This window comes from Anthonomus grandis, chromosome 8 (assembly GCF_022605725.1).
Source record: "Anthonomus grandis grandis chromosome 8, icAntGran1.3, whole genome shotgun sequence".
Lineage (NCBI taxonomy): Eukaryota > Metazoa > Arthropoda > Insecta > Coleoptera > Curculionidae > Anthonomus > Anthonomus grandis.
In genome coordinates this window covers 9799731-9823312 of record NC_065553.1, presented here as the reverse complement: position 1 = coordinate 9823312, position 23582 = coordinate 9799731, and the positions used below count along the sequence as shown (strand labels likewise).

General features: G+C 29.5%; 1 protein-coding gene across 5 annotated transcripts in view; it reads right to left on the bottom strand.

Moving 5' to 3' along the window:
* The window catches only part of LOC126739084 (cell adhesion molecule Dscam2), a 163900-nt gene that overhangs the window by 61018 nt on the left and 79300 nt on the right, over window positions 1-23582 (bottom strand). For all 5 annotated transcript variants that reach the window (XM_050444594.1, XM_050444593.1, XM_050444598.1 and 2 more), the window contains exons 2-6: window positions 17725-17965; window positions 13628-13713; window positions 13413-13574; window positions 8314-8460; window positions 3695-3812 (exon numbers count right to left, since the gene is read on the bottom strand). In XM_050444594.1, the coding sequence (XP_050300551.1) occupies window positions 3695-3812; window positions 8314-8460; window positions 13413-13574; window positions 13628-13713; window positions 17725-17965 (754 nt within the window). The remainder of the gene's footprint in view (window positions 1-3694; window positions 3813-8313; window positions 8461-13412; window positions 13575-13627; window positions 13714-17724; window positions 17966-23582) is intronic.

The following is a 23582-nucleotide window of genomic DNA, read 5'->3' as shown; positions in this document are numbered from 1 at the left end:
TGCTAACGTAGATAGACTCTTCAGGCTATATTAGAAGTAAAAATGTGCAGCAGGTATCTAATTTGCTCAAAGTGTTAAATACATTTTTCCAGAGATAAACAAAAATAAAATGGAAAAGACTAAATAATGTTCACAAAACAACTTATGAAATTCAAATAAAATTATTATTGAAGAGGCAAGAATTGATGACAAAATATAAATATTTTTTGAAATTGCAGAATATAAGCAAGTAGGAAATAATAGAAACAATATTTTTTTTAATAAAATAAGACACCTCAAATAGAACAACAAGACTGTTGAATATTCTAATTTAATCATCTTTTAAATACTAAATATAAGATTCAGTTCCACTCCAATAACGCCTTAAATGTCTGTCTATGACTCTTGTAATAAAGGCATATTTCAACATTGAAATTATATTTGGATGCAAATTTATTTCAGGAACAATTTCGTCATTTAGAGTTGACGATTATTGCTCAAATATTTTTCAATAAAATTTCTTTCAGTTATTTTTTTTAGCAGTTTGTCAATATATCCCGCAGAATAAATAATTGTCTTTTTTACACTATAATTAAAGCAATTGAATCCGTGAAAGACATTTGTTAATTTTCCAATAAATTTGACACAATTTTTTCGCATAGGAACAAATAGAAATCTACTTAAAAGATATTTGTGTGGTGATGTGCATAATTGAAAAAAGGTGCAAATTTTGTTAAAAAGGATTTTAACTTCTCACGGGTCTCCTATAGAAAATTAACTCTTTAATATCTCATATAATTTTTTGATGGAGATTATCATTTTTATACTATCTTTAACCAAATTTGAAGCCTTTGATTTCAGATTATATTTTCCACCTTAAATACTGGCCACTGCCATATGCTTTAGGATAAAACATGATTTTTGATTGATGAAACTCATTTTTGTTAAAAAGGATGGATTTATATGGTTCTGCTTGATTGCTCCTTAATTTATTTCAGCCTTCAGGAATATTTCGCCATATAGACTGACGAGGTTTTATTCTAATTTTCACTAACTTACCAATATTTTCTCAAGTATTTCCATATATTAAAATAACTAAATAAGTTAGAGTAAGTTTTTCCTTAATTTAAATTTTTTTAAATGATTTAATGTTTTTCTTACTAAAATATCCAAATTTAAATTTAAGACCAAATAGTTTTAATTTTATTTGTAATTAGCTGATTACTCAGCACCTTAACTGATATCATTAGCTAGGCAAAAACAGGCATCTAAAGAAAACGTCGAAAAATTTGTAGACGTTTTAATCATATATGTCCTGGTATATCTAAAAGCAATAGAAATATATATATTTTTTTAATTTAGCAAAGAACCTCCACCCCACAGCGTGACACTTAGCAGACGACCCGATGAAACAGACTTTTGCATTCGTAGAAAATAAAGAGACGAGAAAAAAGAGGCATGGAAATACATCACAGAAAGTCTAGATCAAAAGAACGGGGTTTCTCAATCGATTCCTCGTTAAGGCCGATTTAAAAAGCAAAGCTCGACCTTCTGATGAGCCAAAAGCGCTACTTGGTTTATTTTTTACTAAAGTTACCTGATTTTTGATGCTGTACATAGCCCAGTTGTATAAGCATGAAAGTTATGAGGCTCGTTAAGGTTTATTTTGTTGTGGTCTGAGAGGATTTTACGGTTTTAGTTCAAATGAGTAGAAATTGTTGAAATGGTGCAGATACAAAATACACAGAGTACAGAACGTATGCTGTCGATTGATATATAGAACCAGGAAGCATGACGATATTAGTCATAAAATTGTAGAATCTAACTGGCTTAATATGGAAAACCGTAGAAAACCACATCTTTCAAACTTTGTGCATACGCATCTAAATACCACTAACACCTCAAATACTCTTAAAAATAAATTTCTGCCAAGGACAAGCATTCATGGACAAAATATTAGAAACGAAAACAAATTCTCCATCCCGTTACATAAAACATCTATGTATAAAAGATCATTTTCATATGATGCAATCATCTTATATAATTCCATACCTGATAATTTTAAAATATTATTAAATTTAAATACAAAATGCGCTTGTTTTTATTTAATCAACAAACTAATCATCAATAAGAAATAATCTTTTTCTCTTTCTTTTTTTTTAAATTAAAGACAAAAAGACACTTAAAATGAGCATGTTGAGGATGGCAGCATGTTAATGGAAAAAGTGAGAAAATAACCAAGAAAAGTATATCTAACTTGTGTAATAAACCAACCTTATAACATATTTGAAGAATTTATAAACAGGTATGGGCATTGTATGCTGAAGTGGTCTAGGTTTTGAAATTGTTTTACAATATAACTATCTACTTTTTAAAGAAAATCTCTACCTGCTATTGGATAAAGCTATTATATTACGATCTTTTGTATCGCACAGGTTGTCGTTGTGTATAATCATTCTTTAAGTAACTTTCTTTTTCTACAATGTGTGCGTACATTTAAAGAGCTGTTTGCTAATAAGGTGCATGATATTGTTTTATTTTCACTTTAGAGGGATTAGGTAGGTTAAGTAAGAGTAGCCACACGGCTAGACTTCGCGTCTCTTATATCCCTATAGAAATGTATGTATGATACGCACTGTAAATTATTTTTTTGTTTAATAAAAGACGTTCATTATTATTACTATTATTATTATTATTATATTAGTAGAGTAATAGAAAAGACACACCGAGAAAATAAAAGTGCAATATTCAATTAAAACTTCTAATAATACCTTAATTTTTGAAATATCAGATAACTGAAACAATGTGTCAAAATATGCAACACAATTTTTGCATTTAAAAGATAAAAATGCGTTTAAAAGCTAAAATTTTAATTAAATAAATAAAAAGGCAAAGGCCATAATAGGAATTGTCTTCAGGTGTACCCTTCCACAAGTTCATATGTATATATATTTTAGTGATAGTGAAGTATATATATTTTACTAAGTTTTTTTCAACTTTCCCAAAGCAATACAGTAATGAGAAATTATTTAAAAGTACATATCATTATTTTATAGGAGTTTTCACTATAGACTCTTCGAGAACTGCATGGATCGATTATATAAAAATGATGCATAGACAAATTGTACACCTCGTAGAACTTAAATTATTAAAAAAAAATAATCATAAACTATATATCAATAATCTAATAATCATAAAAGCACGGTAAACTTAAAAACGACTCTTGGCATTTTATTTAATTCCTTGTTTTATTTATTTGTTAAATACCATTTGTTACTAATATTCGTCAAATAATACGTAAATACTAAGGTCGATCGTCAACCTTGATAACTCAAACTCAAATTTAAATCTGTATAGGAAAAAGAAGTATGATCTTTTGATACGTCATATTTGCATAATAACATATAATAAACCATAGGTATAGGTATATGATATTACATTTACTTAGATTTTTACATCGAATTAAATATTCACGAATATATAGAGTGTTCCATTTAAATTAAAAGCTGACATCAAAACCCAATTGACATCTACTTCCGAAATGCCAAAACTACCAAAATATTTCAGTTGGGTGTCTCGATAACTCTGGCATGTTGACAAATTTGCCACGTTTTTCTATTTATAGCTTTCCTATAATCCATCGATGCAGATTACCACACTATATATATCTATAAAAAAATAAATAGTTTTGCATTTAAATTAAATTTAAACTTACCGATATTCCGGAGAAGGACATCCCTGAGCAATGCAAATTAAGGCTGCTCCTTCATCTTGCGCTACAGTAACAGTTCCTGAACTCTCTATGATCACAGGAGCTGCGATACCTCTATGATCTAAAAGGAATAAAATTATTTAGCAAATATTTTACATCAATCTTAAGAATTGACTATTTTCCAGTATTCGGGTATTAAAATTAAAATCGATTAGCGATATCGATAATCTAAAGTAAACCTGCGACAGCACCAAGATCGTTGAACAATGTGGGCAATCAATCAATTGAACAATTGAATGCATCTCAGATTTAAGTATTATAGAGGATCAAAATGTAAAGATGATTCTCGTCAATGAAATCATGAAAACTGTGAACATAATTTTAAAAAAACACATAATTCAAGGATAATCCAAATTGTAAGAGAAAAATCAAATACGTGAAAAGTGGACATTTTTAAAATTCTATACATTGTATTTGTCCTATTTTTGGTCATCAAAACGCAGCTTAGATCAAAGACTCATAAAGGATTAAAATGATGACTATGATTTTTATATGAAAACCAAATTAGGTAATAACAATAGAATTCCACGATATTATTGTATATGAAGTAAAGTAAAAAAATCCAAACTCCATGTTTATGTATTGCTTGCTGCGAAGTAAATAGTCACGAAAGGCCAAGGAAATCGCATTGCCGTGTTTTTTTTTTAACATATTTTAAGTTTTCGTCAGCGCATTTTCTCATTTTATTACCTAATTAAATTGATAAAAAATGAAAAAACAAAATTTGGGTACTTCTAAATTATTTTTAAAATATCACTAGAAGAATAATTGGATGATTGGACAATGAATTCTTGGAGGGTCCATGTATCACGAGGATCACGATCATATTAAAAAATAATCGTATAAAATAAGTAAAATACCTTAAAAATACGCAGAATCAGGAAAAATATGATTATAAGGAGAATTCTCGTTTGTTAAATTTTAAAAATGTAATTTTTTCCACTTTTTGGATTAACATTTTTCACAAGTAGATATTCCATATACAGGTTGGGGAATCGATCATCACACATAATTATAGAGGTGTAAGACGTTAGTATCTGACTTTGATGGGGGTAACTGTTTTACTTGCAATAAAATTTCGCAAAATATTACGCAAAAAATCAGGCAAAAATGCTTTTATCAGAAACGCAGTATGAGCAGGATAGTCGTCTTGTTGAAAATAGACCGATAGCAGGTTTAAATCAAGGAGGATTTGAATGGCAGGAAAAACTTGGTTTTGCAGCAACTCATGGTATTTTTGGATACTTAAAGTACTATCGATTTTGACAGGTGTCCAAAAGAAATTATGGCCACGGCTATTATAGTAGAATTATTTTTATGTATTTACAAAAAAAATATTTCTATGTATTGAGTTTACTTTGGTATTATGATTTCTTCTGTGCTAAAAGATGTAGTATATTAATTATAATTAAAACATACATCTGCCTGACTGCTCTAATTCGTTTATGGTATATCTTTGTGGATTATTTCTGAAAATATAAAGGAACTTTTTTTATACATGGATAGTTTACATTTTTCAACGATTGTCTGTTAAATTAGATTGACTTCATTGTAGAGAAATGAATATGTTTCTTTAGGTTGTTTTTTAGTTACTGATAATGCATGATGAGTATCTTTAATGAATAAGTTCAAGTAAAAGAGAATATACTGCCTATGATTTAAAAAAAGTATTTATGAGATGGGACGTTTTTATTATTGAAGGTTAAAATACAAAATCAAACATGAAGTTCTAATACTGAAAATTATTATTCTGGACCAGTCGTACAAAAGTGTTTAAAGAACGTGTTTTTTTTCTCGCTTTCCCAAGGTCAGTCCAACTCACGGGCAGTTTAAGTTAGAGAAAAGAAAAAAAACTTCTTTGGCCGCAACCTGAGAAATCTACATTAATTATCCAAAAAGCTTTGCCATTGTTTAAGCTTCGCTTTGAAAGAAACGTTTCAGGATAGCATTCTTTTCGAGAAAATGCAAAATCTGCTTTTTTATTGTAAATAACGTTTCCCCGGAAGGTTTTCCGACTACGGAGCGTAATGAAAATAGTCCTGCCTGGCACTTTTACTTTATTTCTTCCCTGGGGATTACTACTTAAATATAGAACGAGAAACGGTGCCTCCCTGTCGTTTTTTTCTTCGGTATTTCCTTTGTTTTTATGTGCTTTACAGAGAGAGTATTTTCGCGAAGGTGCGAGTTAATGAACCTCGTAAAAAAGATCGAAATTTGACACATGTACCTTGAAAGCAAGTGATTGATTTATGTATAAGGAATTGATTTTTAGAAAAAGGCAGGCTATGTAGCTTTTAGAACTTAGGGAATAAAAGACGATTTATGTATTCTAAGAGCATCTTTAGTACAGTCTGTATCAGGCAAGTGCCCAAAGTACTTTACTTGACGCAGACCAGTGAGAATTGTTAAGGATTACATGACAGTTTTTTCTGGCGTTATAGCCATCAACAAGCCTGCTATACATTAGGTGTATAAAATACTTTTAGAAAAAATGAACTTATAGACGAGACATTTAAAGTCGTTTTATAAATAAATATTATTATTATTGGCTTTTAATTATTGCTGTGGATTACATAATAGTCCTTAGATAATTGGCATTGAAGATGGCCCAAAGGCCAAAAGCCCAAATGCTTGTTAATTTTGGAATCTAAATAGTTTTTCTTATTTGACCTAGACCTAGGGGTCAATAATCCAGCTAAATAAATCCAAAAGTTTAATCTCGTTCATATCCTAAACATTGTGGCATCCTAAACATATTTTGAATCATTTACAAGAATACAAGTGACAAATATTGTTGCAATGTATTTTAGTATAACTAGCTTTTAAATCGATGGTTTTATAATTATAAAAACTTAAATGTTAATATAGATATAGATCCTTAGAGAATTAAAAGTTTCGATTTTCGAGCATATTTTTCTAGTCATTTAAAGCAATTATACTTAAATAATATTATGTTTTTTTTTAAATCTTAAAGAAAAAACTTCAGTTGGTTCTGTTGGTGTACCATCAATCCTGGCCTGGCATTTACTCATCATCAAAATTTCATAAATTATATAAAAAGCACCTATGTTGAAAAAGTCAAGATTTCGCAAGTGTTTAATTAAAAGTTATGGACAAAGATTACACGTGTTTCACCATATCTAGGCATCATCAGATAAATAAATATATCTTAAAATATAGCATTCTATACACCCCATTAACACATAAACCAATAAATGTGAATTAAAAGACTCGATGCACATTATGCACAAAAAGAGTCAACTGATTTATTTATCTAGTTACACTAACCTTTCACGTGTCTCCAGACATGTCGCGTCGTGCGACATTTCGAAATGACGAACAGCTGGTATTCGTGGTGTTGCCAATATCGTTACAATAGTGTTAAAATATATATTTTTTGTTTGGTATTAATAATGTAGTTGTGTACTCACTTGAATATATTGTAACACCAAAAAATGATCTGTTTGTTTAAGTTTATGGGGTATGACGAATACTGTATTTTAAGAAGGGCCAAATACATGTAATCTTTGATTTATAACAACTTTCAGTTACATTCTTTGACTTTTGAGTTTTCTGTATTGCAACTGCTTCCAACTTGCTTGTGTTTGGGGATTATTTCTTAAGTGCCTTGATATGGAAGCTCAGATTGATTGGTTTTTATATAGATTTCTTAAAAGCATTCGACAAAGTAAATTACTCCTTACTACTGGCAAAATTGATAACTATATTTCTCGTGAAATTAATGTTAATTTAAACTTTTAAATATTTGCAATTTTCTGATAATTTTGATACGAAAATTATAGGATGACATTGACCTACCTCTTTTTTTAACTGACCTGCCATTAATAAAATAATTCGACAAGTAGTTTAAATGCATAACTTTTACTAAACCCAAAAGACAATTAATGCATTAATCATAAATAAATAGGGTTAAAGAAGAAAAGGATTTTATACCCTGCTTGATTGCATATTAACATTTAGCAACCACATTGGAGGAACCTTGACTTTTATCATTAGATTTAATTCCGACTTCATACGTAATGTGTTCTGTCTTGGAATATGCATTTCAAACTTGGTCACCTTATGAGACTTTAATGAAATGGAAAATGGATTCAAAAATAATTTTTTAAGAAGTTGTTAAATTAACCTTCATTTACGCAGGGGTTATGTCTTTTTTTAACTAGTAACAGTCTTAAAAATCACAAATTATTATGTGTAATATTTTTTCAAACATTTTATGGTTTATTAATGGAGATTAACCCAATCTAAATATTATAAATATAAATTATTATAATTACAATAAATTATTGACTTATGTCTAGCATAATAAAATTTCATAAAAAATGTTGGATTTTGATCCAACAAAGTTAGATATTCCACATTACTAATCAGTATTTATATTTTAAAACAAATGCACAAAAATATTTTGAAATTACATTTAATTAGAAATTTTTCACATCTTATTCTTGGATCGACGAATTTTTTAATTTAATGTATAAGCTAATTTAGCCTGTACGACATAGATAATGTCAGATGAATTAAATAGTGTAAGATTGCTTTACCTGCTATATTGACGTTAGCCGCACTGCTAACCACTACTTGTCTGCTCAGTCTGTGCATTGTCCTGCAACGATATGTAGGAAATTGATCACTAAATTCCAAGTTGTGGATTAGTAGTTCACCGGAGGGTAGTTGGTGAAACTTTCCATCTAAAAAAACATAAGAAAATTTACTAATATATAAAAATTAGCATTGAAATTTTACTTATTTAATTTCGTAGTTGGTACATAGGAATGAATGTAGTAAATGAATTTTGTTGAAACTTCTTAGTTTTATTTTGTAACCGGTAAGAACGGGCGAATAAGCGATAAAGCCATCTCGGCAATGATTTACAGCTTCAACAGGCTTGTAACTAATACGACATTATTTTTTATTATCTTCTTGGAAATAATAATAATATATCGTCCCCTTAATGTCAAAACCACGAATGTGCAAATTTTTAATGTTTCGCCTATATGCCAAAACAACCAATGTGCTCTTATAGAAAATAAATAAAAAAATTAAAAATCAATATAAATTTAATTTGCAACTCAAACAGTGACCAATCCTAATTATACATCAGCACTCTAAAAAATAGGGTGTATTTTTAGTGCTCATTCCAATGTTAAATGGGGGTTTTCTCCAAACTACAAATTTTCACATTCGCGGTTTTAGCATTGGAGGGACGATATTCTATACTAAGTGTGAAGTTCTAGATGAGTAAAGAAGTTTATTGCTCTATCCATTAGCCGAGGTAAACGGCTCTCCTGATGTAGAATCTTAACCAGAGACAGGATATACCTCAGGCAATCTGGCGGCTTCTTATTTTTATCCTATTTGGAGACGATTTATCAGAAATAGAAAATTCAACGAGGACTTGTTCGCCAATATATTGTCGATACTTCGCTTATTTTAACTGAAAGCAAAATTGATGGCATGTATATATGGTTTTCGGAAGTTGACTTGATGATTTGAGTGATGATTCCTTCATCAAGTCAACTTTCGGAAAGTTGACTTAATGAATTAATGGTCCAACAAAAATAATCTTGGAAAAAGTTCCTTAGATCCTCTGTTAAACTGGAGACATTCTATTGATTATCTGGTGAACAAACTGAGTAGTGTTTCGGCACTTTTTCGTCAGCTTCGTGACTTCGTTACCTCCCTAAAAATGTTTTTTGACTTGTGTGGTTTTAAGACCTCATAAAACATTGATTACAGTAATAATGTCATTGCATCCTCCGTTATTTGCCATTATTCCTGAATTACTTATTTTATTGGGTATCACGTCACTCTTATAGTAAAAATCAATGTCGAAAATACTCACACGCTTAATTATTAAAAAGAAAAAGAGAATTTACGTATTTAGAAGGAATGTGAACTTAATAATTAAGAATGTAAGATAGTATTTTCTAAATTGATGTTAACTATAAAAGTGACGTAATACCCAACAACATAAGAAACTCATTATAAGTTCGTCACAACAATACAGATTTTACTAAAATTTAAATATTATAACAGCTCGATCCTTCAGATCCAGTGACCTTATTCACTTATTTATAATTTAAAGTATGACTTTAAGATGGCGTCACAAATACTCATCCCAAAACAATTTGATGTTTCAAAGCAATTGATTATGGAATGACATCGTCATTATATTTCCTATTAATTTTAAAGAAAATAAGTTTCTCGTTGCTGATTTAAGTTTTCATTTACTTGAAATAAGAGAAATGAATTTATTTACTTTTCTCATCGCCTGGCAAATCTAATATTACCATTTAATTTAAAAGTGGATCGACGTAGAACGACAAAAAAACCCTTATTTGCTTGGAATCAAATTCCTTTTACGGTAAAGTAAAACCTGTTATAAATCAAATTTCTATTACAGGTTTAAAGTTTCGTTGTTTTGTAATAAATAAGGAAGTTTGTTTTTTTTATTGCCTTGCAAACGCTATCGCTGATATATTTTAACGACTTGAAGCTAATGAAATGGGTTTTTCCTTTATCGGCTTTCAGAAAATAAATATTTATCAACAGTAACTTATTAGTTTAAACTTCTGTTAAAAATATTTAATTTTTTTTATTGGCATGAGAAAGCAAAAATATTTATCTCAGTAATGATCTAAAGGTCCACTTCTTATGAAATTAATTTAATAGTAACTAGAATTATAAAAATTTATTAATATGGCGCCATCACCACTTGAATATTTTATTAAATAATTAAAAAGTATTTTTATCTTTAGTTATTCGTCTATAAACCTAATAATAAAATGAACCAAAATTAAAATCAAAAAATCTTATTCTAAATAAAAATCAGTACCCCTTTTCTGGTAAATACGCCATTAAATCCTTCTTTCTTTCTTCTAAAAGTAATTAAAGTTATTTTCAAGCTCCATTTAAACAAAGTATTTTTCGTTAAGGCAAAATCGACGATTCGAGAAAACGGCAAGAGTGAAAATAAAAAACCTCAAAAAATACTATTGCAACCTTGTCGTTTTTAATTAAAGGCGAAGTAATTAAAACCTACCGACGATAGATTTTAGAGTAGCAATTAAAATAAAAACCGGGACACAGTTTTTTAATTACAATTTTCGAGTGCGCCTGAACTCCGCGTCAAGTACCTCCATTACATGACTCCGGATTCGCGTTCCGGGTCATCCTCAAATACTGGATTTTTTTTTCAAAATGCTCGTACAGCTAATTTTTAAATTCAAAAATAACTGGAAATAGGGCTAAACAAGATATTGTAATTATAACTAATTAGATGCACTGTCGCTTCGCAAAGTATCTTGTTGAAAAAAAGACTAAACATTTTATATTGCTAAAATGATTAATTTTTTTAAAGAAACCTTATTACATTTGTAGTTTGCGTTAAATTGTCACGAAAACAGAAAAAAGTATAAGATGATTGTTTATAAAGGGCGTCCTAATAAGAATAACATTTAGCTTAGTTGGATTAGCGTGTTGCGTTGGAGGTCATTTACTAGTTCTTCTCGAATGTTTCGCTTCAAGAAAAATTTATGCTTCAGGAAACTTTATTTTGTAAAAATCAATGATTTCATGAAAATCTGGATGTGCTATTATCATGTTACATTGCAAAAGTCCATTTTAGGGCTATGGTGTGGCCAGCATACAGTCCTGATCTAAATCCAGTTAAATATTTTAGAGATGAGGTAAAACGATGGATTCGAGCTAGACATCATACCTAAAACTCGATTTCAGAACCATTCTGAAAATATGCTTTCCAAAGCCATTTTCACTAATATAGACAAATGATTCCTTAGCATAGTTTGATATTTTTCATTATTGACTATAATTTCAATTATAAAAAAAATGTAAGTTAAAGATAATACCGTAATACCATAACTTCACCAGTCTGTAAGTTTTTGTGGATATAAAGGTTCTCGAGAATCTCTTTACTCCAAGAAGGATAATTTTGGATTTTTACATAACTACCTTACCAAGATTGAACTTTGCTTATAAAATTAGAGCATTAGAAAAAGTATATACTCGTACATACTCGAAATAACTAAACGGTACAAACCACATGAAAATACATTAAATAAACTTATTACGACAGAATTATTTTTAAGGGATTATAGTTGCAGAATGACGTATGAGTTTTGAGTATTTGGTTGGTAAGCATCTCCAACTATAAAATATAACTTATGAGACAATGTAAGTCTAACTATGCCTTACAACATGCCTTTTACTTCTAAAATATTTTAGGATCAGTAATACCAAAGTTTACATAATATACTATATATCTATGAATTACCGTCTATACTAAATACTATATAATAGACGGTAATTCATAGATTTACACACAGTGTTTTCATTTCAAAACAAACCACCCTTACTAACTTCATACAAAAAAAAAACGTCAATTTGCTGGTATGTCAACCGGCGTAATTTCTTTTAACACTATTAAATAGACATTTTAAAGTGAGGTGTGATTGACAGAACTTCGTCAAATATAAAATTAAACGTGCCCATTTTCTTTTTTTTTTTAAGGAGTTATTGAGGGTGGTTTATTTTGAAATAAAAGCACTGTATATAGTTTTGACATGAAAATTACCAAAGTTTACAAAATATTCTACATATAGTATATATTATATTCTGTAAAGTAAGTATTACAAATCCTAAAATATTTTTACAGTGTATACTCAGTTTCCATACTCAACTTGAGGTTTCATCTCTGAAAATCCTTTCAACAATGTTTACATATTTTTTTGGGTAAAAAATTAAATTAAAAGGATATTCCTTTAAATTGAGAGTATAGTGATTTTAAACGATTAAGTGCTTGGTATTAAAAACATCTCAAAATATAAAATATCAAAAATTCTTATATATCAATGCATAAGTATACACAAAAAGATAAGCTACGTTAAGCTTAATACTTTAATACTAGGATCATTAATAGCTACTTTAAGAATGTTATAACTAGCAATATGAATTGGTCTTGAAATAAATTTATTAAGAATTATGCAACTTATAAAAAGGAGAATAAAAAATACCTCAGAAGCAATAATTAAATATTTCAAAACTAATTAATTCAGCCTACTTACTATTAAATTAAGCGCTCCTATTTAGAAGAAATATACACACGATAATGAACTTATTGTTTTCCGGTCCAACATATTTCCCATTTTGCTATTAAAAAAACATTAAAAATATGATAATATTCCATATAAACTGGCATTTAAATTTCATTTAACACCATCAAAACAAAAGCGGGGTGGACTTGCTCTAAAAATACAAAACACAACCTGTTTATAACAAGATTATCCTCGACCTTTGACTTTCCAATTTTCATTTTTTAATTAAAAAAAGCTAATAATGGCCAATGTTTATAAAATAAAATAGTGCCTGGTGCCGGTTGGAAAATTACTTATCGATCCGGTGATGTTTTCATCCCGTAGCTTTGCTCCTATTTTAGTGAAAAGTAACGAAGATAATCTGTTTACGCCCCGAGATAATCAGCTATTATTTAATGCATGTTTGTAACGCCATGTCTTATACATTTTATTAAGGATGATAAAAAGGGGTTTTATGAGACGAGCTTCGAGATAATACGCAAATTAGTTTTTAAATCATGTTAGCTTGCAGCTTGTTTTTTACTTACCTCCTTGTAAAGACGGATAAATAAAAAAGCTGGGTTCTTGCACCCATGAGATTATCCTAACTAGGTCCTTAACGAAATTTGGCACTTTGCATTTTACTACGGCCGTACAGCCTCTCGCGGCTGTTATCACTTCTACCTCCACTTTAAATGATTGTGTTACCACTAAAAAAAATATTTGTGTATTATATCACTTAGGAAGAATACAAATAACTTACCAGCCCTGACTTGGACATCTCTACTTATAATACGACCGACATTATTGGATGCCACACAGCGGTAGACAGTACTGTGAATATCTTGTCTAAAAAATATATTTAAAAAAATGTAAGTTTTTAAGTATTTATTCATTTTTTTTTAAATATAAAATTTATAATAATTAAAGAGCTGAAATTAAAGTTGAAACGGACATTAGAAAGGAAGTATTCTTTCTAATGTTTAATTTTTTTTGTAAAAAGAAAGAAACTTTGTATTTCATATTCTATTATAAAGAGGAAATATTCATTAGTTATTTAAAATGTGGTACCTGCCCACATAGCAGGACAACCAAAAAATTCAAAGGAAAATTCTTAAAAACGCACTGACAACTAATTTGTGAAATCAGCTCTAATTAGGTTGTATCATACAGGTAGTTTATCCTTCTTCATAGATAATATATTTTTTCCTTTAAAACTACACGTATTAGAACTAAATATACAGCCAATCAGTAGAAACACGTATCAATATGTACTTTTTTTTTGCTTTCTGACTTTGTTGTTTGACGTTGTGTCCCGACAAACTTATCCCTTTATTAATTAAATTCTCTGGGCTAATTTTCTGTCTTTAAAAGAATTTTATTGGTCGAAAAATTTGCTTCTAGGAATTAAAAATGAGACAAAAAGACACCAAAAGCTAGAAAGAGTCAAAAATAGCTAAGTGTTCAAATTTAATAAATTTTCCAATTTATTTAAGTGCTTTTAAATTTATTTTTTATTAAAATCATGACAGCATTATGGTTTGGTCTAAACATTATTGGCGTATTCTGAGCTTATTTTATTTTATTTTTAATGGGCATGTATTTAAAAAAATATAATAATTTGAAAATTATTTAAATTGCCTGGATAAAGCCAAAACCGACTAACTGCGTTTATTTTTTTTTCAGAAATTACTTAATGTTTTCAAAAATAAGTTAACTCGAGCTAAAGACTTTTTTCAGTGATTTTAAATATAAATTCGCAAAAATGAATAAAAAGCTATTGCATGAAAGAAGCGAAAATTACTTAATACAAAGAAAAAAATAACATAAACTATAAGAAACAAAATAAATATTGAAATAGTGTGAAAAATACATTAGCTGCCTGGAAGAGAATTAACCTAAATTGAAGGTAAGAAAGTTTATTGTTTTTATTTACTCCAATTATTTGAAATAAAATAAATATATTAAAAAAAATCTAACTAGACATTTAAAAGAATATTTATTTTACCTATAACCTATAATCTGCACCTTTCCCTGAGAACAATTCACGTATAAGTCAAATTTTCGATCGTGTCTATAATGTTTCACATTTTTGAAATAATATTTGTACTCTGTGTTTTTATTACCAGCTCTATTTATTTACATTCTCCAGATTACCTGATGGAAGAACAATGAAGTTTACATAACCTGCCAAATCAGTATATTAAATAATCATACTAATCTGCGCTTCATTTAAAAATCGCGCCTACCTTTTAGCCTTTAAACGCTAACTCTTTTTCCCGCTTTATTTATTAACTAGGGACTAAGTTTACCTACACCCATGGATGACCACAAAACATTTTGTTACTCTCTACCTATTTTAAATATAGTATAGGATTGTAGATAGTTATTTATATTGAGAATATAAATAGATGAATATTTATAAGTCATATTAAAATAGCATATCGTTGGAAACCCCATATTTATTACATGAACAGTATGGATTGGCTTAAAATATTTTATCGAATCATAATAGATAGTTGATGCTACCGGGATTTCTTAGTTTAAGTTGTTTAGTTCCTATCTGATTTCCTTATACAGAGTGTCCGTTATAAATCATGACAAAATTGCGTAATTTGATGCTTATAAATGTGGTTAAGGAATTGAAAAAATGCGAATAGTTCAATAGAACGGATTTGAGGCCTTATGGTGAATATCGAAATAATTGATTCATAAAAATGTTTATATTTTAAAAACCTATATAACGAATAAAGTTATTTTGGAATTATTGGGTAGATATACATGGTGATTCATTAAGAATGGGCAATCTCTGACCTGAAGATAATACACACCAGAATATGGCGATTGAGCTTAACATGTCTTACAAATGTTGCAGGTTTACGAGATACATGGTATTTAAAGTTGGAATTTTAATTTAAAATTTTTTAATAATTTTGTGATTTTAAGCAATATTGTCTTGAAAACTGGCGACTTTGTGTTTTGACATGAAAATTACGAATTTTGTGGTGAATTTAGCATTATTTATACAGGGCGCTAGTTACACCCTGTTACTTAAGTAAATTACAACATATCTTTTTTGCCTGATCAGTTATGGCTAAAACGACTAGAAAATCGAAAAGGCAGTTCAATTTTGAATAAAAAAGGTACTCTTATTTATTTTATGTAACTATCAGTTTTTAAGTTATTTGCATTTTAAACATTTAGCGTAGAGGATCCTAAACCACCGTTATTACATTGAGTTTTTTTCAAGTAGGCTTGTGTCAGCACTTATCAGTTTTTCATGTAAAAAAATTATGTGACAATTTTACTGTCACTTAGTAAGAATGTATTATTTGTAGTAAAAAAAAATTCCAACAGTGAAATGCGTGATATGATTTGCGTTTTTGCTCAGTCAAATTATAGTGGACTTGATGCAGCCAGAAAGTATTTAGAATTATACCCAAATCGAAGACAACCCAATCACAAAATGTTTAGACGTATTTATACCAGCCTAGACGAAACAGGGTGTTTTCATCCTAAAACCTCCTTAAATGGTGCTCCAAAAAATATCAACGTCGATGATGAAGGTATTTCGAAAAATCCGGATCTCAGTACTCGTCGGTTAAGTAACTACGACAGGTAACAGGTAACAGGAATAAGCCAATCGTTTATTTGGAGAATTTTAAAGAAAGAGAATCTCCGTCCATATCACTATACTCCTGTCAAACTTTGCTACCTCAAAATTTAACAGTTCACCTACAGTTTGCTTAATTTATGCTAGATAAACAATCCGAAAACCAGGAATTTCTTAATGAGCTTCTTTTTACCGATGAGGCGACGTTTAGTAGACGAGGTGTTTTTAAATAGAAAAACAATCATTTGTAGGAATCCAAAAATCCTTTATGCAAAATTTTCCTCACCAATAGATTGGGCGTGGCAGTGAATTTGTTTGGCCACCTAGAAGTCCAGGCTTAAACTCTTTAGACTTCTCAATATGGTCACACATGAAGGACATGGTTTACAAAGATACAATTAATTCCATCGAAAAATTAGAACAGACAGAAAATTTAAGAAGCTGCTAATGTTATCAAAAATAATCGACAAGTGTTATTTAATATTCAAAAATCTTTAAGGAGACGCCTTACAAAGTGTATTGAAGTGGAAGGCGGGCATTTTGAGCATTTACTTTGAAGTTTTCTTTTAATATTGTTGATTGATTATTATTTTTTATCCTTACTGTTGTTACCCAGCATAGTAGTAATTTAAAAGAATAAATTCCTATCAAGCCAATGTAATAACGGTGGCTTAAGATTTTTTACGCTGAATGTTTAAAATGGAGATAACTTAAAAACTGATAAAGTTACATGAAATAAACAAGAGTACCTTTTTCATTCAAAATTGAACTGCCTTTAAGATTTTCTAGTCGTTTAAACCATAACTGATAAGGAAAAAAATTATCTTGTAATTTACCCAAGTAATAGGGTGTAACTAACGCCCTGTATAAATAATGCTAAATTCACCAATTTTCAAGACGAAATCACAGAATTATTAAGAAATTTCAAATTAAAATAATTCCAACTTTAAATACTTTGTGTCTCGTAAACCTGCAACATTTGTATAAGACATGTTAAGCTCAATCGCCATATTTTGGTGTGTAGTATCTCCAGTTCAGAGATTGTCCATTCTTAATGAATCACCCTGTACAGAGCATAGAAAAAATCTTATTATTATATTCTCAACAATTATTTTATAGAACCTCTATACGAAAAAAGAAGATTCATAGAAATTTTTTTACAGTTTTTTAATTCTTCACGGGTTATGTCATCCACAGACGAATTTAAGACATTCTATATAGATGAGTAGGAATAAGGAATAATTTACCTATAAGACGCAGCTGGAAAAGGCATCAGAAACAACGTTCCATTTCTAAGCACTCTTCTGATCCCGGAAACGTCTCCTACCGAGGTACCATCTACGCTTAGCCAATCGATGGAAGGCTGAGGACTTCCTGATGCGGAACAGTCTAACCAACCCCCGCTCGAATTTGAAAATTCAAGACGTGGAGGCGGTTCCATAACAAAAGCGGGGCCTCGGAGGTGGGAATCGAAACCTTGGGCATTAGCTGAAAATAAAAATAAGACAGTTAAAGGAAATTCGAAACAATTTTTTCACCTAAAACTTGCTAAAAGGAATATGATATAACTTTAAATTAGTTCTAAATCTCTATATTGACAGAGTTAACTGCTCGTTATTATAGATCGCCCAGAGAAGCTCTAAAAACATACTGCAAACTCTTAATAGTTCAGTTAAAGATGAGCTGTAGAAAGCCAATAGCATGTCAAGACAGGTTAGCTCCATCAGCAATGTTAGCACACCCAATAATAAATAAAAAAAAGCATTTTAAAAATATAGAATTCTAAAATAAAAAATCAGATTTTTATTAAGCCGCCATTTTGAAATGAGTAAAGATAAAGTAAATCATCCTTCCAAATCCAATGAGACCTTCCGCGAGGTCGTAGCTCTTATAATAAATTAATAGCCGAGATATCGCATTTTTAGGGCCCATTTTTGGGCTCAAAAACTAGGTCGAAAAATGACCATTTTACGAATTTTCAAAATGCTCTCATTTTCTTAGTTCTGCTCAAATCCCGTTATATTCCGATGTTTTCTTAATGTAGATGATGGGAGCAAGCCGCTGGTATAGTAAGATCGATTTCGAAAAAAAAAATTTTTTGGTAAAAAAATTCGATAAGGAAGATGGATATACCCGAAAAATAAAAAATTCCAAACTTTGGAGGTCGATATCTCGGTCTCTATCGGAACTTTCGGAAAAATTCCAATGGTTTTGTCTTAGTTTTGTCATTCTGAATCCAACGAGACCATTCGCAAGGCTCTCATATTAGCCGAGATATCGCATTTTTAGGGCCCATTTTTGAACTCAAAAACGAGGTCAAAAAATGATGGTGAAAAGAAAGACCGGTGTTTTCATAATGTAGCTGATGGGAGCAAGCCGCTGGTACAGTTAGTTCGATTTCGAAAAAAGTCAATTTTTGGTGAAAAAATTCGATACGAGTTTTTGTTTGGCTGAATAATATTTTTAAGATTGTAAAGTTTTTAAGGCGTGTGTAGGCAGCTTTTAGTTTAAGTTTAATATGCGGTTCGAAAGAAAGAGAACTATTAAAAATTACCTCAAGGTTTTTTATTTGATCTACAATAGGAATCAAATTATTTAAAATATCTAAATGCAACCTTTACCTCGGACGATGATTTGAGATTTTGATGTATTTAGGTTGAGATTATAATTTTAAGCAAAAACTTCAATGTTCCTTATGTCATTGATAATACGATCTTGAACAGTTTGAATGTTATCTTTCTTAACCTGTATATATAACGGCAAATTATCGGCATATTGTTGTATCGTAGCATGTTTTATAGCAAATGAAAAAAGCAAGGGGGTAAGACGGACCCCTGTGATATGCTGCAGGAAACTCGTTGATATTCGGAGAATGCTTTAATAAATTCTCAGGAAATTTCAACCCGACTAAAATGATTCTCCAAAAATAATGGCATCATTGGATAAACCAAAATATTTTCACTTTGCCAGCAATATATGGTTAACAGTATCAAAGGCCTTACTAAAATCGAGGAGAGTCATGCAAGTACTATTTTTTTCATCCTAATTTAAACGTATATCATTAAGTGTTTTGACCAGACTTGTATTTGTGCTAAAACCTTTATGAAACCATGATTGGCATTCTGGAATAATATTCTGGTTTTCGGCAAATGAACTTAATTAATTAAAAATATGTTTTTCGACCATTTTTTATATAGACGTTAATCGTCTTAGGTTATTTAATTGATTCGGTTTTGCGATTTTTCTAATGGGCTTAACAATGGCTCTATTCCAAGTTGAAGCTTAAATTTTATCAGGTATTTAGAATATTTATTAATGGACAAAACAAAAGGGCATACATAATTTTATAGATATCTCATCTACCCCAATGACCAATGACATTAGATGATATAGAAGAAATAATTTTTATTAAGCTGCTATAACTCAAATGTGTAAATTGCACACTTTCACCAGTATATCTGGCATTTTGGTAATAATTAATCAATACCGCAGAACAGGTATCAGGTAATTTTGAACGTATTAGAAAAAAAATCATGAATTTCCGTTACGCGCGCTACGCTATTTAAATTATCGGGTACCTCCAATACATTTTGCTTATTATTATTATGTGTAAAGTTTTGTTTCTTTGATGTGGTTCAAAATTCTTTGCCTTGCCATGGGGTCAAAATGGGCTATTTTTTCCCTAATAATGTGTTTTGTGTGGTTACGTAGTTGCCTATATTATTGTCCGTGATAATCATGTTTTGATTTTTCAAATCTTCGAAGTGCCCTTACTCTTAGCTTTATTAGTAAATTAATGTTGCTAGTTATGCAAGGAGCATAAGGCTTTTTGTAAAAAGATTTACTTTTAATTGGTGCAAATCGATTCATATGATCGAAGATCTTTTTATTGAAAATCTCTATTTTTTTATCTATAGTATTAATGTTATAGGTTTCCTCCTATCTGATAGATCACCTTCTGATAAGAGGTGATCATGTGTGAAACATGTAAATTCTGAGGAAACTGTCATTATTGTTTTTCTCAAAAATGCAAGATTGTGATTAGTTAGGGATTGTGAAACTGCTAATGATCCGGAGCTTAATGAACATTTTTGCTTACAATTATCATATCCCTGAGAAAAGAACTGCCTATAGTAGGACTTATCCTGGTGGGTTCAATGATTCATTGGGTGAGGTTAAAAATAGCTAAAATCGGTTTAAGACTATTTGCACGAGTTGTAGAAGAAATAAAGTCAACATTAAAACCTCCTGCAACTAAAATATAGTTAAATTTTAGTGGCAGTTTTACATATATATAAACATCAGAGATAATATAAGTTAGCGTATGCTAAGGTTAATATGAGTATAATTACGTTTTTGTACACTCTCATAACAAAATGGAGAAATCATTTTTTTTTACTTACTTTTATTAAAGGATCAAAATACGTCAAAATCGAGAATGATAGAGAAATCTGTTTTTTCACCTTAGGATTTAATTGAAGCTAGCATTACAAGTTATGAGGTATCAAAAGTGTAATAAAACCATGTAGGAAGCGTCCCCTATAAGTTGGAGCCATACTTTACATAATAATTTTAATTTAAATAGGCATAATTTTAAAAATTATTTAGAAAAAAAAACGTTTATACCTTGTATCTAAGAAATAAGGCGTGTTCAGAGGTAGGTCAATCGATTTTTTTTCTCAATTTTTAAATAAGAAAACCTGTCCTAAAATTTCGCAATAATAATAAAACAACCTGAATATCTGTAAGGCCTTATATCTCATTAAAACTACCTTTATTTAATTCAAGTTTTTTTACAAAAAAAAAACCTTTTTAAAATCATCTTTAAATATAGTAGACTAAGAATGTATAGATAAAGTAATGAATAACGTAAGAATGGTCCATAAATTTTTTTGAAAATTTAAATTCAAAATAGTTTAAAAAAATCTTAAACTGATAAAAATATGTTTATTTAGATGTAATGTATTTATCCACCAACGAATATTAAATTTGGATTATAAAAAATATTTGCAAAAGTACTAATTTTTTAAAACAAAACTCATTAATTTTTATTTCAGGATTACTGCATTCCTATAAAGAAATACTCCGCCTATTTCTCAAGCTAACACTCCTTTTCATTAGAAGGTCTTTATCCGTCTCTTTTTCCGGATTTTTCGCCGACGAGGTCTAAATGTGTTTCAAAGAATTGGAATTCCCCTTTTTCCACCCTCTAATCCATAGATACATCCCAAGTAATCAAGGGAAAAAACAAAAAAAAATATAAGCGCTAGCCATAGCCTTTCTTGATTTATTTTCCTTTTGGTATTAAACTCTCAGATGCTCTTTATTTCATGAAACAATTGATTATTAAATAAAGTATAAAAAATATGAAAAATAAAATTCTTGTAAAACATTGGAGTATACAAAATAAAGCATCACGCTTCCGCGGCATACGTGACAAGATAAACGACATACGAACTTGTTAGAAGGCTCTATGCGGTTTCCCTAGAGGGATATTTGCAGAGTCTGAATTAGACAACATAGCACCGTACAGAGTAGAGAACTTGTACCCTCTTGGTAATATTATAGCTATATAAGGAAATATATGGGCTTATTTTATTTTAAAGAAGCTTCTCAAAAATATTTGCTCATGCACAATGAAATAGATATATGGATTGGGATATAAGCTTTAATTTCTAGATGTACAAACATGTGTGCAACAAGGGAAAAGAAGATAATTTCTTTGAAATTTTAGTTTAACTTTTGATAGTTTAAAAGACAAAACTATTTTAACAAGTCAATGATTCATATAGGAATACTACCTTCTAGAGACAGACTGAACATGTTTACTAAAGCAGTTATGAGAAATGAGGCAATGAAAAAGTCAGTTTGTGTTAATAATAGGAGTGCTTTTAAATTCTAAATGGTTTTACACATTAGTCTTTATGAAGTTTGTAACATTTAATAAGTCTTCCTGAATTTAATATTAAATAATAATATAGTGTAAGTATTTAATAGAATTTTGAACCTAATATTTTTTGATTTTATATCTTTTATTAAATAATTTACATTTTTTGCTTAAAAACATCATTGACGAAACAATAATTCCACTTAATTTTTTTTGCAAGATGATAATATAATTTTATAATTTAATATAGATGATAATATAATATAATTTTTTTTATGATCTTATAATCGGCTGTAATTTTATCTTAAATTTGAAGTCGGTATTTTTATCATAGTAAATCTTCCAAATTTATTTTACGCCTTTAAAGGTCTTTAATTCAATGTAAAATTTTCATGTGAAAGTTTTCTGAAGAAAAATAAGCCATACATTTATAATTAGTATATTTTTTAATTCGCCAACAAAATCTCAAAATTCTAAATATAGGGGGTGAGTTTTCTAAGGTTATTTAAAAGATATAGGTGTATTAAAAAAATTGTATTTTTGCTAAGTCATCTCGGTTATAAACGGTAATAGACCCATAAATTACGAGTTTGTATATGAAACATCCTACATAGTATCTTCAAAAATTATATAATTATAAAAGTTTTTTAATAACGTAAACAATAGCAATTTGTACTCTAATAGACCTCTTTATAACAATATTCCTTTACAACGACCACAAACTGCTTTTAAAATTTTTTTTGGTGCATTAAAAACTACCCATTAGACCGACGATTGCGGCAATACACTTTATAGATAGTGTAACCCAGTTTTGCTATCTCTTTTTAGATCTTTTTCGAACGGTTTCACCATGCTGTTATGGAGTGTCATTGTACAGGAGTTTGGTAACGTTTATATTGTCAGAGTTTGTAGACAGCCGTTGTTAACATTGATTTCAAACGCGATACCAAGAGTTCTCTCGAGAAAGTTTTTGTCGTTTAAATTTATGATTTTATGAGACGTTAATTTTGTACTTAGGTGCTTGTTTTGTTACAAAAAATGTAAATTTAATCTATGCTACTTTATCATAACTTAAGTTTATATATTATTTTTTTTTAGGTATGCCGACTATGTACGAATTAATGTAGTATTTATTTAGGTAGTAGTGAAAATATACATTTCCAATATGTATTATCAAAGTTTAAATGCTGAGTATATTAGCTGGAATAGTATGGGATA